The sequence below is a fragment of the Protomyctophum parallelum genome (genome assembly GCF_964188405.1).
Source record: "Protomyctophum parallelum genome assembly, chromosome: 8".
NCBI classification, from domain to species: Eukaryota; Metazoa; Chordata; class Actinopteri; order Myctophiformes; family Myctophidae; genus Protomyctophum; species Protomyctophum parallelum.
Genome location: NC_139703.1, coordinates 7,312,618 through 7,331,084, shown reverse-complemented (window position 1 = coordinate 7,331,084; position 18,467 = coordinate 7,312,618). Strand labels below are relative to the sequence as shown.

The following is an 18,467-nucleotide window of genomic DNA, read 5'->3' as shown; positions in this document are numbered from 1 at the left end:
CACACACACACACACACACACACACACACACACACACACACACTATATATATATATATATATATATATATATATATATATATATATATCCCATTCCCCACTGCCCACCGCCCACAAGACCAGCACCCCCCATCCCATCCTTAGAGTATAATACTCTAAGATCCCATCCTCCCATCCCACCCCGAGGCTACATCCCACCCCGCCCATGTCAGAATGCCAATCTCGCCGGTGATTGGTCCGACTCCTCATGAATATTCTAATGAACCCCGGAAGTGAGGCGGGTGCTGCTGTTTTGCTGTCGAGTCACCTCTGACAGGCTGTATGGTAGACTGGAGGAAAACAAACCATGGGTTTATAATAATGCTAAATAACGGAGGATCCAGTAGCCGACGACGACCAAGACAAAATACAAACGGGGACAATAATTAAAGAGTAAAGTCTCGGTTGTGTTGTTGTTGTCGAGTCGACAGACACTACTCAGCCATCATCGCATCGATAAGAGCCGCGGCGCTTCGTTCATCATTGAATCACAAACATGATGGAAGAAATCGACAGGTTCCAAGTACCTCCAGTCAACGGAGAGGGAGAGACACAGCCTCTGGTAAGAAACAGAAGACGAAAATAAACACATTTATTGTGTGATGCGACTCATCAATCTCTCTCTCTCTCTCTCTCTCTCTCTCTCACACACACACACACACACACACACACACACACACACACACACACACACACACACACACACACACACACACACACACTCTGTCTCTCACTCTAACATATTCATCACTTGTGTGTGAAAATGGCTTGTTTTTTTAATGAAAACGGTGCTATCAAAAAATCAGCAACATGGTTGTAAGAGGCAAAGAGCAGTATACTGATTCCACAACTAAATCCAATTATGTTTACTAGCGCCTCAACCCTCAAATGTGGTGTTGTGAATCCATATCATCCATTCACAACCAAAAGGTCCATGTACATTTGAGGCTAATGTGCATGGATGACTCGGATACATAAATGTGCATGGATGGGTTGACAGCTGCCTAAGCTTTCACTTTCATCCCCCAGATTATAGCAGCAGGGAAATAACATCACGATTCAGGCCTGCATGCACTGCACACACACACACACACACACACACACACACACACACACACACACTACATGATCATCCCGTTGTAAAGTACGACACGGGCCGGCCCACTACTACTACTGCTGCTGCTGCTGACATTTCTATTCCACGTCACAGACAGAGTAGACTAGTGCTTTGTTTTTTTTTAAACCAATTATAACGTGGTTCCTTTGCATGCATGACGTGTAAACCTGGGACTGGGGTCTTCTGTACTAGCCACCAGTTATAGCAATAGGATGCTGTCTGTCCTCCCATCCTATGCTGCAGAGAGTCAGAGACTACAGTCTGAGTGTCTGACAGCTCAGATCACCTGTTTTGACATCTATAATCCTACCAGAGAGATCAGGATTTCATGCCCTATTGTAGGTCAGACTGATGGTTCTTGGTTTGATCCTAGATTACTATTTCTAGTAGGATGCATTTGATGTTACCCCGTAGCTTAAATCGCTCTATATACCACATTTTCCACAAGATTTTGTTTGACAATCAATAGCACATCTACAACAAGATCACAACGTGTCGTGAGCTTTTGTAGATCTGATTTTGTGACATTGCTGATGTACTGTATGTAGGGATAAACTGATTGTGGCGCTATTAATTAATTTAGCTAGCCTAGGGGTCCCCCTTGGACCCCTTCAAGGACCCCCAACTTTGAGAAGCGCTGCTGTGATGGCGCTATCATCCTCGCTACTTCCTGCGTCCTGGAGAATGCTCGCTGTGAGCCTTAGGGCTGCTGCCTGTCACCATTATGACATTTCACTGGATGATTAAGTATTGCCATTGAAATGATTGCGATTAATTGGGTTTCTGTCGACTGCATGTTTTTTTAAGGCTTCGTAAACAAAAGGCAGATAAACAAAGGGCAGATATGACAAATAACTTCATAAAAACATGAGTAGTGGAAATAGCCGATCGGAGACCAGATATTTCCACTACTTGAAAATATAAAGAGAGATAAAAAACTAAAAAAGTACAGCAGGTCCAAAGTAAACCCGATATGCAGTCCGCCAACTGAATTTCACAATAACTTTAAATCTCTGCGTTGCGATTATTGTGCAGCATTTTTAATTGCGATAAACGACATAACAATTATCGGCCCATCCATAATCCCACAGCTTCCCATAACGAAGTGACCCACCCAGTGCAAGCAACGCCGAGCATGCATGCCTTCATTGCCTTTTATCTCTAAACATTGACGTAAATAATCAATGCTTCTTTCTCACTCAAAATGACCCGTCGCGGTCAGACACACTAATTTGGACATGCAGGCCGGATTCTCCTCACTTCAAAACCAAGCGCCCTCAAACAGCTGTGCCTTTCAGAGTGTTGGCTGTCAGCGGTATATGGGCAGGCTAAAGCGGAACTCTGCCATCATTCACCGCCACCCTCGTCCATCCATGGTAGCCCATAACAGTACAGCAGCCCTTCAGGCCGGTTGGAGTGGAGATAACAGACGAGAACCCTTTCCACCGGCAGTGGAAGCCCGACGCATTATTATGCAACAACAATAAAATATTCCCATTAAAGGACCACTTCACCACTTTTCAACCTATCTTCATATAATAGGTCCTCACTAATAATCATGAAAAAATGGCGCAATTTCTTTCTACTCGGTCTGTGTCTCATAGGAGGGCTGTGGGCAGTTCAGAAACCGTCTTCCAGTGACATCATCGATGGGGAATACAACCCAATAAAAACTGCAGGCTTTCTAGTCCTGAAAAAAGTTGCAATGCCAAAATGGAAGCCATCGTTCTCACGATAATGAAAATCTAAACATTTTTGTAAAGAAATCTTGTTATATATAATATAATATAATATAATATATAATAAATAATATATATATATAAATAATCTGCATAATGATGGTGTCACTGGAAGATGGTTTCTAAACTGCCCATAGCCCTCCTGTGAGACACAGACTGAGGAGAAAAAAATCGTGCCATTATTATTTATTAGTGAGGACCTATTATATGAAGATACATTGAAAAGTGGTCCTTAAAGGTTTCATCAGTCGGCGTTCTGTAAAGGCGTTTTGCATTACAGCCGAGAGTCCACTCTCAGACTCGGAACTAATGTGAATGATCATTCAGCGCTAACCGTGAAGCTCCCTTGAAGCAGATTGGGCCTTCTCCTGTTTGGGGTATACTGTATGCGATTAGCTTCCCCTGAGACGAAAATAACAACATGCGCCTCTCTCATTTTGCCTTCTCTTTTATGCCACAAGCGAACGCTGGTCAAACTGACAGCTGGTCTGAGATGCATGGCTGTGTATTTTGATGCTAATAACTTCATTGTGATTCATGAAGCTCGTGAATCAACTTGGCACCTGCCTCAAATTCCGAAATCAATTTCACAGGGATGAAGGGGCTTTGTGTGGGATATTTTGACTCACCGCGTCTAATATGAAAGCAAAAGGACCCTTGAGATGTACCGTAGGCAAACGAATAAAATGAAAGTATGATGAAACAATGACATAAGTTTGTAATATAGATGCCTAGTGCCTACCCAAATGACTAACCGCCAGTTTTCAGGCTTTAAGTTGTTCAAGATGTTCAACATAGTATACTAGTGACTGGAACCTATTATACTTAACAGCTTTTATGTCCACTGCATTCTTTTTTTCTAACTGCAATTGAGCCGCAATGACTTATAAAGGCAAAAGTAATATCCTTGAAAAAGGCCTTTCATCATTTTGCCTTTGCTGACCGATTGACCTCAAGGTGTCGCTATGAAATATCTGAGATCTGCCGACACTCGAGAGACTATAATAATTTAGCTTTACTGCTGGTCATCTTAAGGATGGCGCACGGCTTCTCTGATGTGGTCACCTGATCCATCGACCTGCGCCGCTATTGGTCAGGAGGATGTCGCGTTAGATAAACCCACCAATCCCCTGGCATCTGTGCTGTGTCAGCAGCTTTGCAGCTCCTCATCATCCCAGGCACTGTGAAACACACACACACACACACACACACACACACACACACACACACACACACACACACACATACCCCAACCGGAGAACAGGTTGATGAAACCGATCACATCATATAATCGTGTGTGTGTGTGTGTGTACTGTATTACTATACTTGTGATGGCCAAACATCCCCACATGTATCTACTTAGGCTTTATGGTTAGGGTTTGTAATAGCAAAAATGTCCTCACAACTATAGTAATATGAACGTGCGTGTGTGTGTGTCCTTGGGCTGATGTCAGCCATATCAGTCATTTAGCGACCTTTCAAAGCACCAGCATGTCACTCACCAGCTCAGTGGCCTTGTGGTTAGAGTGTCTGCCCTGAAACTGGGAGGTCAGGGTTCGATCCCCGGGCCGGGTCATACCAAAGACTGTAAAAATGGGACCCGTGTGTCGGTAACGTGTGTGACAAATCGTACGACTTTGACTTTGAATCACTGTAGACGTCAAAGTGAAAGTATGGAGCACTTGTTAGTTGTTTCTGTGCTTCAGTGTGATCCAGACTCTTAACAATGTGTCTCCTGTTCTGAACAGGCTGTCCGAGTGTCCGTCTGTGTTTGCATTTATGCATAATACGCGTATGTATGACTCTGTGGACAGCTAATCTCGATTCGAACACCCTGGACCTATCGGTGTGAAACATTGAATGCACACGCCCAGTAGGCCAATAAGAACCTAATAAATCAAATCAGCCTCATGGTGGCGCTATAGCAGGCGACTTTAGCCTATAACTTTAACTGTAGGTCGTACAATCCATGCAACTCTCGTCTGTCTGTCTGTCTGTCTGTCTGTCTGTCTGTCTGTGAGACAATCTGTCAAATGTGAATCAGTTACTTTATGTCAATATGGGACCTAGTTCTTAACTTCTTTGTTTCGTTTCTGTTTACAGAGAAGTCAAATAGCTTTGCAGTTTGCACCAAACCATGTAGAAGAAACTACATAATGCTATGGTGCAAAGCAAAGCTACTAAAAACAACATTTTAGTTTTAGACTGACACAGCCTGGTCTATTTCAAGCACAAAGTCATCTGTCACCTGATTTCTTTTTGGGCCACTGCTGGCCACCTTTTTATTTTTTTTATTTTTTTCTTTGTGTTATTAATTGGCAGGTAATTTGATGGCATTATCCTGAATATTCCTCAGATTTAAGTCTGGCTTTTCATTCCTCTGTTGAGTCTGTTCTATGTGGAATGGACAATGGATGTGAGTGTGAGAAATCACAAAGCTTGCTTTTGCTTTGGAATATGCCTTGTGTTTGAAGGGATGGCCGTGAAGCCCATTTGTAGAGCATATTAATCACAAAGCCCTATAATATGTAGTTGTATGACAAATAGCAACAATAGACACTATAATAATAATACATTAAACTTATATATATATATATATATATATAAATTATATATATATATATAGCGCTTTTCTTAGTACCCAAAGTCTCTTTAGTGTGGTACGATGCGTCAAAAAAACAGCTCCCGTAGGACTTTTGTGCTAAAATTGATGTTTTTGCAGATCTTGGTTCTATAGAGTCCAAACTATGAGAAAATGATGGGGTTCAAATTTTCCCGACCCCCACCCCGTTTCTGGGGGGGTCATCTATTTGGGACCTCCCAGAACAGTATGCCAGCCAGTTAATGTCCGATTTTCATAATATTAGAATTGTTTTGTATGTTTTAAAACATTCTGAGTTGATTTCTTAAACTTTTAAAGTGGTCAGAAGAATCTTTTTTGACTTTTGGTAGGGGTGTTTCCTCACCTGGGACCTCCCGGACTGACCCCTGGGCCTATAAGTTATCATTACATTCCTCGCTCTGCTCCTGCTCCAGAATAACGTCAAATTAGATCATAAATGAAGCATAAAAGTATTTGTAGCTGGGCTCTGATATAAAATAAATAGTAGTAGCCAATACCAGGGGTCTTCCACAGGGGGCCCATGACCCCTAGGGGGTCCTCAGAGTTACTATACAGGGGCCCACCAAATCATTGTGCGATAGGAACTTTTATTCTTTTTTTTACATTAAACTACTTGAACCATAGCATCCCTTTTCCAGGGAGAACTTTAGCCAACAATAGCTGATCTACAAGGTTGTAGTTTGAGCTTGTAGATCAGCTATTTTCAAAGTAAGGTGCCTCAGTGTAGCAAATATTGCTGCTAAATAAAGATCAGCCAAGATCAGCCAGGCTGCTGCTGTCTTTCTCTTTGTCTTTCTGTTGTCGGTCAGGTGACTGGGAGGGCTACTTGTCATCCTTAGAGGAACTCATCAAGTATTTCTTTGCTCGTGATCTCCTTAAATATGCTCGACTGATGCCAGTCTATCTTGCCCAAATGAACGCTCTTGAACAGGATGACCCAGAAACAACGCACTGAAGTCAGGTGAATTTGTTGTGGCAAAGTCAGAGATACCGTTCACTCATCTCTTCACAGATCAAGCCCTTGAGAAGGAAATCAAGAAGCTAAAGAGACATGGTGGGATGGTTGGAATCAGTAGAGATGAAGCAGCTCTGGACCGACTAGTCACTACCACACCTCATCTTTCTGGTCTAGTGAATCAGTACCTCAACATCTTCCCAAAAGCTTCCAGGTCTTCAAGGAAAGAACATTATCAGCTCTCAGGAGAGATTGCATTGAGGTCAAGAGAAAATGCTCTCAAGCAATGTAAATTGATTGAGTTGCACTGTGGAGGCAATCTGTTCAAAGAGAACACACCATTGAAGAGTCTGGTTTCATCAGCGCTTGTGTCAGATGGGGCAAAAAATGACATTCTTCCTGGGCCTACACAATTTTTCTGGTGCTGACTGGGGAGGAAAATTAGTTGGAATCTCCAAGAAGACATGGGTCAATGCCTACTTGAGGCTTGATGATGATGATCCTGCCATTAACTGCTTCAAGGACCTTGGAATGGGTTCCATTCCTCCTGAGCTTGTTAACGGCAAGCTTCCATCACCACTGGAGTCATTGGAGCATGGAGGTCCAACAACCTTGCCATTACTAGATGGGAACTATTTCGGTCAAAGAACTTGAGGGTTAGATGCTACCTCCAACTCGTGCTGCACTGTTACCACATATCCTCTGTGCCAACTACGTCACAATGCGGGATAAGTCATTCATACCTGTCAAATTGCCCCGAGCTTCCACCAATCGAACAAAATGGATGGAATTCAGATAGTGGAGGAGGGTATGTTCCAGTCAGGTGTCTTGCCCTCCCTGCTCCAAAGGCAGTACTTGAGCTCATCAAATGTGGTTGCAAAGCAGGTTGCAAGGGACGGTGCAGCTGCTCAAACAATAACCTGCCTTGCACTCCTCTCTGCAAATGCTATGGTGGAGACTGTGTCAACACTATCAGGGAGGACATTCAAGATGATGATGACGAAGATCCTACAAATAATGTATTGTAGGCATAATTGACCATGGGCTCTTTAAGAGGATAGGTGTGTGTGTGTTGTGTTGTTAGTGTGAGTGCAGTGTGTGAAATAAATGGGCACGTTCTGCGTGCCCAAAGTGAAAAGTTGCAATACCTTTATTCCCTGCAGTGTCAACAATAATGGTAGAATACTAATAAACTATCAAAGTACTTTACATAAACCCAAGATATTCTAATACTATTCGAAATACTTGCAAATCACATATATGGGTGCAAGAATAGGGCCAAAACTAGTCCCCGGACCCCCTGTGGAAGACCCCTGGTATTAAATACTACTCATTTTTGTAATCAGTGCCCAGCTACAAAAACTTCTAATGCTTAAATTATTATCTAATTTGACATTGTTCTGGAACAGGAGCAGAACGAGGAATGTAATGAGTACTGAGATGAGTCCGGGGGGTCCCGGGTGAAGAAAGACCCCAACCAAAAGTCAGAAAAGATTATTCTGGCTACTTTCAAATTGTAAGAAATCAACTCAGAATATTAAAAAACCTATAAAACAACCCTAATATTATGAAAATCGGACATTAATTGTCTGGCATACTATTATGGGACGTCCCAAAAGATATGACCCCCCAAATAAGGGGTGGGGGTCGGGAAAATTTGAACCCCATCATTTTCTGACAGTTTGGTCCCTATGAAAGCCAAAAAAGCAAAAAAATCACTTTTAGCAAAAAATCCTACGGAAATACACATCGTACCACACTATGAAGGGAGATTTGAATTGAGTTAGGCAGGGGACAGCAACTCTGAAAAGGTGGGTTTTTATGGGAGTCTTTGAACACGGCAAGGCTTGGGTGGCTTTGATGCGAGGTGGGAGCGAGTTCCAAAGGGAGGGGGGCGGCAACTGAGAGATCCCTGTCACCCCAGCTGACAGGGGAGAGACATGAGGGAGGGGGCGTCCGGGCGTGGCATTGGAGGTCAGAGAGGGCCTTAGCTGTAGTAGATGGTGATCAGTATTTTTATCTATTTTGTGTTCGACTGCCAGTCAGCCAGTGAAGGTCATGGAGGACTGGTGTGACGTGGTCTCTGGATCAGGTTCTGGTAAAGAGTTTGTATAGCAGAGTTTTGCACATACCGAAGTTTCTTGAGAACTTTGGAGGTGGCACAATAAAGGAAGGCTATACAATAATTACCTCTTCAGACTTCACCTTAGGCCGTACCACTTGCCGTAGCACTTTCCCTAGCCTCGACGACGTTGCAGGCTTATGTCAACACTAAACATGTCATTTCGATAGCATGTTATGTAGTAAGTAGACAGAAGATGGCTGCCAGTTCATTATTGATCTGGCATCCTATAGTGTTTATAGTTTCAATGTACAGTTTAGAGTGTCACCTCATTCGTTCAACTTCCAATCCCAGCACCTGCTAGTATGTGTTGTTAGCAGAAGTCATCAATGGCTAATGAATAATGTGTCCTCACCACATAAACCTTATTTCATCCGGTGTAGGGCTCATATCTGGCAAAGAAAAGGCCTGTGCCAGTTGCAGTTGTTTGTTTATCAGTTATCACAAGTTCTTAGAGAAGGGAAAATATTTTTCTCTTAATCTAAGTGATTGATTGTCATGGTAGCGTCAGTGTGCTGAGAATGTCATTAAGAGATATGAGCCCTGGCTCGGCATGACAATATCTCAAACTGAACGGGAGTTTCTAATTTTAATTTAGCCCTATGTTTTTGCTAGATTATAAACGCTTATGGCTCTGGCACACTGTTTTGCAGTAGTATGCTGTGGCTCTGACCTTTTTAAATTGCCGTCGTCCATGTGCAATATATCTATACACTAAGCATGCAAATGGATGTGCAAAATAAGCTTCATATTTCGCCTCCTCCTCCTAGACACTCATGAATCTTTCATTAGACTGGAATTTGCCTAAAATCCTTTAGTGTTCCATTGTGAGACTAGACCACAGTATGAGACTGTACCGTATTAGAAATAGTCCTAGTAGAGATGCTTGAATAATGTCTGAATAATCTTCAGAAATGTTGTTGTTTAGTATCTTCATAGCTTTTTATTCATGAACAAAATAATAATATATATATTTATTCATGAATATCTAACAAGTTAAAAAAGCAATAATAGAAATATTTACAGAAAAATGGTGTGGGGGGGCTCCTTTTGTGGAGCCTGCTAGTACAGTACTTGTACTGATTAATAGAGCTACAGTACATCTGAAATGAGGCAGTAACACCATATTGTATATTTATATTTTATCATACAGTACAGCCTAAATCCCTAAAACGCCTCCGCTACAGCTACATTATGCATAGGTGTGGTTTGGGTGTTACAATAATGAAACCAATCATCGTGCCACATGCCATTGCCCTTAACCCATTTTGACCTGAGATCAGATTCTAAAAATGTCTTCTACAGATTCCTGACAGTTTTCTGAAAAAGCTACGTTCTTCGATTCAAATAAATTAGCAGACCTACAAGCTTGTATGAGCTTGTAGATCTGCTATTTTTCAATAGCTAAAGCATAACATAATGCTAACACCAAAAGGGGATCCCGCCCAAAATGGGTTAAGAAAATACCGCGCAATCATTAATATCCATTTCCAAGGCCTTGGAATATGTATATTTGATACAGAGGGTTGTTTTGTGTGCCCAGTAGCTCCTCTATCTATCATCCACTCCGCGACAATAGTGGTTTGCATGTCCACAAGATACCGTAAGGCAGTGATGTAAACTGGTTTTCAATGTAATGAGTCCCGGGATGCAGGGATGGTCTTTTAGATGAGTCCCAGGGACATTTGATGAGTCCCACATATGTGGCCATTTTGGTTATATTCATGTAGAAAACAGAATAAATGATTATTATAACTAAGGCTAGCAAAACAAACTAGAATTAAAAAACAGTACAGTAGTGCATCCCGTGGATGCAGAGGTCGTTGTTTTATTGCGTCCCTTAACTATAAACTGCATTTTGGGATACAAAATGCACCCTATTTTAATCTCTGTAAGGCATAGCATACGTTAGGGCCAGATATCTATTATCTATATATTCTTTATCATACAAAAGGGTGTTCGTCATTGCCAGACATTATCACTGGGGCTTTGTTTTTTTGTTGCAATGGCAGATTAATCTGGCTGTGACTGTTAGTCATAGTAGTGCATATATTAGTTAGAAAGAAGATGTGTAGATTCCACTGGAACAGTTAACACAACAGTGGCTTAGTGGCATCATAGATGTGTTGTTGTTTTTTGTAAGTGCTATAAGGTGGTTCCATGAGGAATACAGCAGGTTACGATGAGGCGCTGCCTGGCAGCCTTCCCCCATGCAGCGCGTGCACACACACACACACACACACACACACACACACACACACACACACACACACACACACACACACACAACGTCAGGCCTGTACACTGAACATAATGCAGGCCTCTGTCATGCTGGCAGAGGCTCAGCCCTGGGCTGGCTGCAGCAGACAGGTCAGCTTCTCTCTGTTTCAACCCTCTCCTCTTGCAGTGACGGAAAGTAACCGAGTACATCATGTCATGTGCTCAAGTACTGTGCTGGTACTGAACTACTGATATAGAAACGGGGTTTTTCAGAAAACCGTCATGATTTAGAAGACATTTTGTAGAATCGGTCTCGGTCGAAATGGGTTAAAGGACCACTTCACCACTTTTCAACCTATCTTCATATAATAGGTCCTCACTAATAATCATGAAAAAATGGCACGATGTTTTTCTACTCAGTCTGTGTCTCATAGGACGGCTGTGGGCAGTTTAGAAACCGTCTTCCAGTGACATCATCATTAGACAGATTTCTTTTTAAACAAGATTTCTTTACAAAAATGTTTAGATTTTCTTTATCGTGAGAACGATGGCTTCCATTTTCACATTGCAACTTTTCAGGACTAGAAAGCCTGCAGTTTTTATTAGCTTGTATTCCCCATCGATGATGTCACTGGAAGACGGTTTCTGAACTGCCCACAGCCCTCCTATGAGACACAGACCGAGTAGAAAAAAATTGCACCATTTTTTCATTTTTATTAGTGAGGACCTATTATATGAAGATAGGTTGAAAAGTGGTGAAGTGGTCCTTTAAGTACAATTCAGATTTTATTTTTTTACTTTAATGTTTTCAATTTTATTATTATTATTATTATTATTATTATTTGTGATTAACTTTTATACATTCTGAAAACTTGTGGAGTGGGGCATTCTGCATTAATGAGTACTTGTCTTTTACCGTTGGAACTTTATGTATAATCTTGCCCTGCCTCTCTCTTTCTCTCTCCCATCCTCCCTCCTGTCATGCACCAGGGAATCCATTCCATATGGCAAAATAAGGGAGTCCACACACACAGGTCAAAAGTTTAACCTCTTGTTCTACATTAAGGCCATCACACTCCCTCCCTCCATCAACCCCCTCCCTCCCCCCTCTCTCTCTCTTTGGGAAGTAGTCTACTCCAACAGCAACCCCTTCTGCTCTGCCTGGGCCTCCTCCCCATAGTGTCACTGCACACACACACGCACATGCACGCACGCACACACACATACGTTACTAGTCAAACAGAGCCAGTGATATGGAGGAACACTCATGCCTATTGAGCACACAGAGGCTGTCAGGCAGTAGCACACAGGTTAATGAATCCTGTTACTGTTAGTGGATTTCAGAGCAAGAGGGAACGTATAAGACTTGGTCAGTGGCGTGACCCGCGTGGCTTCACTGGCTTGAGGCAATTACGTGTCTGTTGGGGGGTGTATTGTATTGTGTACATTTTTTGAGTGGTGCCTAACCACTCCAATGACTGGCCGTGTGTGTGTGTATGTCTGTATGTCTGTCTGTATCATGTCTGTCTGTCTGTTTAGAGTACGAACAGCTGCAATACTGCTGGGTGACCTAAAGTGGCACTGTTGAGCAGCCTAAAAGGCCATTCACACTGAGCTATAACTATAACTGCAGCCAGCCAGCGGTGGTGAGCAGCCTGCACCGCTCAGTTCACACGGGTGTGATTTCGAGTTACTATCTTGTTTGGGGCAGAAGTATTGGACGGACGGATCAAAGATTTTCCGTTGAATACAATATTAATTTGCGGTTATATATGACTTGATTATACAACGGGTAGCTCCTGTTGTATAATCACAGGCTCTCTACCTGTGTTCAAAATCAGATCAACGGATATCAAATATCTTCATTACAGTGGGATTGAGCTAATGGTTAAGTTGTGTTTCTCTGTGTGTTCAGTTTGGGGAAAGTAATTGCCTAGCCCAAAGCTATTTCAATGATGGGTAAACATGGACTCAGACCTCAGGTATTTCCAGAGATATAAGTTCCAGAGATAACACTCGCAGAAAGGTTGTCAAATTCCCCACAACAAATTATTATGTTTAATTTAGATGGTAACTGTTAATAATATAATGGCAAGGGTGGCTTCATCGTGATGCTTGTGGAATTAGTCTCCACCTCGTTGGAGAGTCCTGACTACATCACTGTCATGCCAGAAACCACAGTAGCGCTCACCCTCCGTGTAATATCATGGATATTAAAGGTCTCAGTCGTCACGACTTAATTCAGTAATTTGGATTCCATAGACGTCAGCAGCATGTCTTCTATGTAAGCATGTTGCACACAGAAAATAGCCTATCTACAGTACAAGCCTTGAGAGCTCATACTTTCGGTTATTATTATAAGATTGGAGTATTTGAAGTGGTCAAACTAGCACTATGTTCAGAAGCATCTTCCATAAATTCGTAATAGTCTGGAATATATATTTATATAATATATATTTAAAATAAAAGCAATCTGTGATTTCTTCACCTTTTGTTGGCAGCATGTAGAACGGCAGGAACAATATTACTAAAACATTATAATTTTACATCTTGTGTTAATTGTTTAGGAAACGGCACGTGTGTGTGTGTGTGTGTGTGTGTGTCTGGGGTGGGGGGGGGGGAGGGGGGGCTCCTTTCACAGTGTTTCACAAATCACACATTAAAGGACTTGGTCATACAAATATTTTCAGTTGTGAGATTTTATTTTGCATCGTTTTAATCCAAGAATATTGCTAAACCCATTCTGGGCGGGAACCCCTTTTGGCATTATGTTACGCTTTAGAATTTTGACGCCTAAATGGGTTTTAATTCATTCACAGCAGGCTAACATCCTCCTCTTCTGCCCCCGTAGGACCCAGCAGCCTCCTCCACCTCGGAGGGCGACTCCGACACCAGGGAAGGAGAGACTGTGGCCATGAACTACAAGCCGTCACCACTGCAAGTCCAAATAGGTAATATAAGGTTTTATAACGCCGTACTTGATCACACTATGGTGTCACACAAAAAGCAGCAAAAGTAGCAGATATGCACGCGACACGTTTTGAGCTTGTAGATCTGCTACTCTTTGCTATTTTTGAGTCTGAATCCTGAAAAGTAAAAGTTTTGGACTGAGACAGAGACGATGACAACCTTCAACTCACAGATCAATAACGGGCCCATTCACATTCTGATATCACGCAGTGATTGATTGAATACTTTATTGACAAGTTGAAAACAGTACAGCAAGTATAAATACGCAAGCAAAAAAGCCTTGATGGCTTGTTTTGAAAGTGGTCCTATCACTAGTGTATCACTAGTCTAGGCAGGGGGTACTCTGTTGGCAAGCTAGAAGACATTATCTATCACTAGTGTATCACTAGTCTAGGCAGGGGGTGCTCTGTTGGCAAGCTAGAAGACATTATCTATCACTAGTGTATCACTAGTCTAGGCAGGGGGTGCTCTGTTGGCAAGCTAGAAGACATTATATATCACTAGTGTATCACTAGTCTAAGCAGGGGTTGCTCTGTTGGCAAGCTAGAAGACATTATATATCACTAGTGTATCACTAGTCTAAGCAGGGGTTGCTCTGTTGGCAAGCTAGAAGACATTATCTATCACTATTTTATCACTAGTCTAGGCAGGGGGTACTCTGTTGGCAAGCTAGAAGACATTATCTAGGTTGTGTTGTAAATTGCAGACAGGTGACTAGGGGTCACTAGGGGTAGGTGTGTGCCGATGATTATGAGCACTGTGACGCGTTGTGAACTTGTAGATCGGCTATTTTTGGTGCCCGACACCACATTGTGGAGCCCTGAAGCAGTGGCTTGACCTTCTTTTAAAGTAGAACTCGGTCAGTAACTGGAAGAGTGGAATTTTGTCATTTGCATTTTGCAACTTGTCTACAAACTCCTGTAAGACTTCTGAGCTGATGCTATCTTATCGCACTTCGACACACTACAGTAGTACAAAGTACTGACAAAGATGTTACTGAAGGACTTGTTATTTTTGATTTCATGCTTTAATGCCAGTTTGTGAGCTGTATATTTTAGATCTGCGTTATTATTTTCAAATGATGCATATCTCATAGTTTCAAATGAAATTTCCTGACTACTACACTGTAGGCTGCAGCGCATAGTTACACCCATACTGGAGCAGTTCTGCAAATATAGCAAGTTGTGAACTATTGATTGGGTTTAAATCAATAACGGTGCCAAACCGTTATTGAATTAATGTATAGTTATAGTTAATGTATGAAGTATGGTAAAACGTTATGATAAACAAGATAGGGCATCGGGACACCCTTTTTTGCTGAGCCTGGGAGTCCATGGGCGCTGATGGGGCGCTTGCTCATATATAACTATGGACTAGACCGCGACAGAGGCCCGCCGTCTCAAGCGAATTTGAGCCACGTGAGACACCACAGAGTTGCTGTGTCAAACATTACGAAGTTCGCTTAGCCGACTCAGGGTCGTTCGAGTTGTGACCCGATAGGCAGATAATAGTGAATAATGTTCTGGCACGAGTGTTTTCCATATACCCTGCTAGTAGTAGCCGGCGCTGTAAAACAAGCATCCCATCAGCTCCCAATCGACTCCCAGGCTCCGCAAATAAGGGAGTCCCGTAGCATAGGGCATCGGCTTCTACTGGTTCTACAGAGGGAAGACCCACCCTCGCTGCCCTTCCAGCCAACAGTGGACAATGCTTTTTCGGGAGCGGAAGTTCAAAGATGGTGTATTTGCAGGCGCTGTGTTGCTCTCAGTTTGTACTGTAAAGCAGTGGTTCTACTGTGTTGCTCTCAGTTTATACTGTAAAGCAGTGGTTCCAAAACCTTTTAGCTCGAGACCCAAAAGAAGAAATTAGACATTTGCCCAGAACCCATACTGGTGAAAGTTTAGTTTTTAATTCATGAAAACTTTAGTTTTTTTTTTTTTTATGTTTTGAAATAATAATAATAATAATTCGGAACAAAATATGGGAAACAAAAAATAAAGGGACCCATAAAAATATCTCCATGACCCACAAATGGGTCCCGACTCGAGCCACTCTTTGGGAATCAGTGGTGTATGTCAGGGGTTCTGTTTGGGTTCTGTTTGGGAATCAGTGGTGTATGTCAGGGGTTCTGTTTGTGAATCAGTGGTGTATGTCAGGGGTTCTGTTTGGGTTCTGTTTGGGAATCAGTGGTGTATGTCAGGGGTTCTGGGGAGTGGGGACCCCGGGGCCCCGGAAATACTTTGGCCATGTCTTGCGAACCCGCCCCGCCCCCCTCACCACCAATACAAACTGAGTTGACTGCAAAAATAACCTTAGTAATAGAGAAGATATATGATAAATTAATACTGAAACCAGATATAATCATTACGTTTATGCTTTATGCATGCACCAAGTACTATGTAAACACTTAATTTCTATTTTCCAGCCATTTAGTTGCAAAAAACCCCCCACAGGTTGAGAACCCCTGGTGTATGTAAAGTCTGTGTGTCCTCAAACCATTTGAAGGGAATCCACGATTGATTAGTCTTCCATTTAGCTTCCTGCTTCCCACAGTCTGCTGTGGTCTTGATGGGGTGATGCAGTGATGTCTGAGAGAGGGTGGATTAATGTGTATGCCTGTGTTATTATTACAGACTCTTGACTCTTGAATAAAAACCCCATGCACACATAGCAATCAGCCTTCAAATCCCCTCACACTCACCACAGTAGCTTGGCAGCTTGATTAGTCAGCACGTAGTGGAGCATTATAAACGGTACAGTTACAACCATACAAAATTGAAGTACACATGTTGAAGTCTTGGGTTTGTTCCTCAATACCAAATAATAACTTATATCCTTGGGAAGAACACACTTGTCAAGTTCATGAGACCAGAGAAGGCATCTTTCTAGTTTCAGTCAAATTTGTACTTGTCTTGAGGTCACCCTTTCTGCTCTAACCATCTGTGTGTTTCTCATCTCCCGAAAACGTATTTTCAGAGACTAAATTCTCGCCTAAAGATGAAAAACTAACTACATTCTGTGACACAACAGTAGTATTTACAGTTCAGTGGCCTTGTGGTTAAAGTGTCCGCCCTGAGATTGGAAGGTTGTGGTTTGGGATTCCCCCGACCGACCACGTCATACCAAAGACTATTAGAAATGGTCCTCAATGTCTCCCTGCTTGGCACTCAGTATCAAGGGTTGGATTTGGGGCAAGTCCCTGTGACATACTACTAGCATCATGTCCAAGGTGTACTGTGCAAAAAAAGTCTGCACACCATTTTGAAAGCTCCCCAAAAACATTATTTACCAAGGCGGGGAAAAAAACGTTTTTGGGGAGCTTTTAAACGGTTAGCAGTCTTATTCTTTTTAAGTGGTGCAAACCACTTCTACATCCAGCTTACAATGTCCGTGTGCCTGTTTGTGTGTACCCCTGTGTCTGGGAGCATGAGTGGTGTGCGCATGTGTCACATTGAGAAGTATGTGACATGGCTGCCACTTGCTGGACGCAAACGATACAGAGAATGCCATAGAAGAGGGAAACAAAATCATAAACACACACACACACACACTTCCAGACGAGAGGCCCCCTTCCCTGCGATACAAATTGGAACGATACAGAGAACCAATAGACGGGAGTTGCACCACTTGGTTCACACTGGTGTGATTTTTTTTGTTCGAGCACCCGTTGAATTAGCCTGGGATGTGCACCTCCTGACCACTTTAGCAAGGTATACTGTGCATCACGGCTGGGGGATGTACTTGTATATCAAGTCGTCTCACGCTACAGAAACAGGAGATAGGCTTGGCCTATATGGGCCACATATCGGGAACCCTTCTGGTTTCAAGGCTATTTGAGACAAATTGTCCAATTGTTGCCTGCACTGTAAGTTACGTTATATTACATATGTTGTAGCCTAATGTGAACAAATTACAAAACTCCTAATGTGAGACAAATTACTATTATTACTATCCTACTGTTGGGTCTCGCCCTACGCGGGAACGATGCAAACAGGGTATGCATGCCCCCACCCTGTTATGCAATACTTGTTATGCCCCTTGTCAGAGTACCCGTTAAGTCAATAAGCAGTGGAGAATGTCTAAAGAGTGCAAACTGGATAAAGTGGACTGACTAAATCAATTGAATGGCAGGTGTCGAATCGAATGGCCCGCTTAGGCTGGGCGCATCAGTCCGAGATTCCGTGAGATTATAGTAAGAAGATACTAGTTTTGTAATTTGTAGGCTAACGAGACGTTTACCAATCTTTGAAGTCACAACGGTATTACTTGGTGGTGATGGTGAGTTCGGGTGACTTATTTCCGACTGAAAATAAGAATTTTCATTTGCACATAATGTTTTGTTACATTAGCCTTTTTATTGTAGTCTAACCCATGGCCCTACATCCTGTGGTTGTTGTCAGAGAAACAGAGGGATCTGGCCAGGAAGGGATCAGTGAAGAACGGCACAGTGGGGAGTCCTGTCAACCAACAGCCCAAGAAGAACTCCAGGACAAGGTAATGATGGCATCATGCATATTCTTCAACCTAATGATGGCATCATGCATATTCTTCAACCTAATGATGGCATCATGCATATTCTTCAACCTAATGTGTTATTAGGCCAACCACACATTCAACAACATTGTTTATGATGATATGTTTCGTATTGGTGGGTCTGTTATATTATTGGGGAGGAGGGAGGGG

General features: G+C 42.5%; 1 protein-coding gene across 3 annotated transcripts in view; it reads left to right on the top strand.

Moving 5' to 3' along the window:
* The first annotated feature begins 304 nt into the window (after positions 1-304).
* The window catches only part of fam219aa (family with sequence similarity 219 member Aa), a 28,613-nt gene continuing 10,450 nt past the window's right edge, over positions 305-18,467 (top strand). For all 3 annotated transcript variants that reach the window (XM_083771606.1, XM_083771605.1, XM_083771604.1), the window contains exons 1-3: positions 305-600; positions 13,666-13,765; positions 18,185-18,278. In XM_083771606.1, the coding sequence (XP_083627732.1) occupies positions 535-600; positions 13,666-13,765; positions 18,185-18,278 (260 nt within the window). In that variant the 5' untranslated portion in view covers positions 305-534. The remainder of the gene's footprint in view (positions 601-13,665; positions 13,766-18,184; positions 18,279-18,467) is intronic.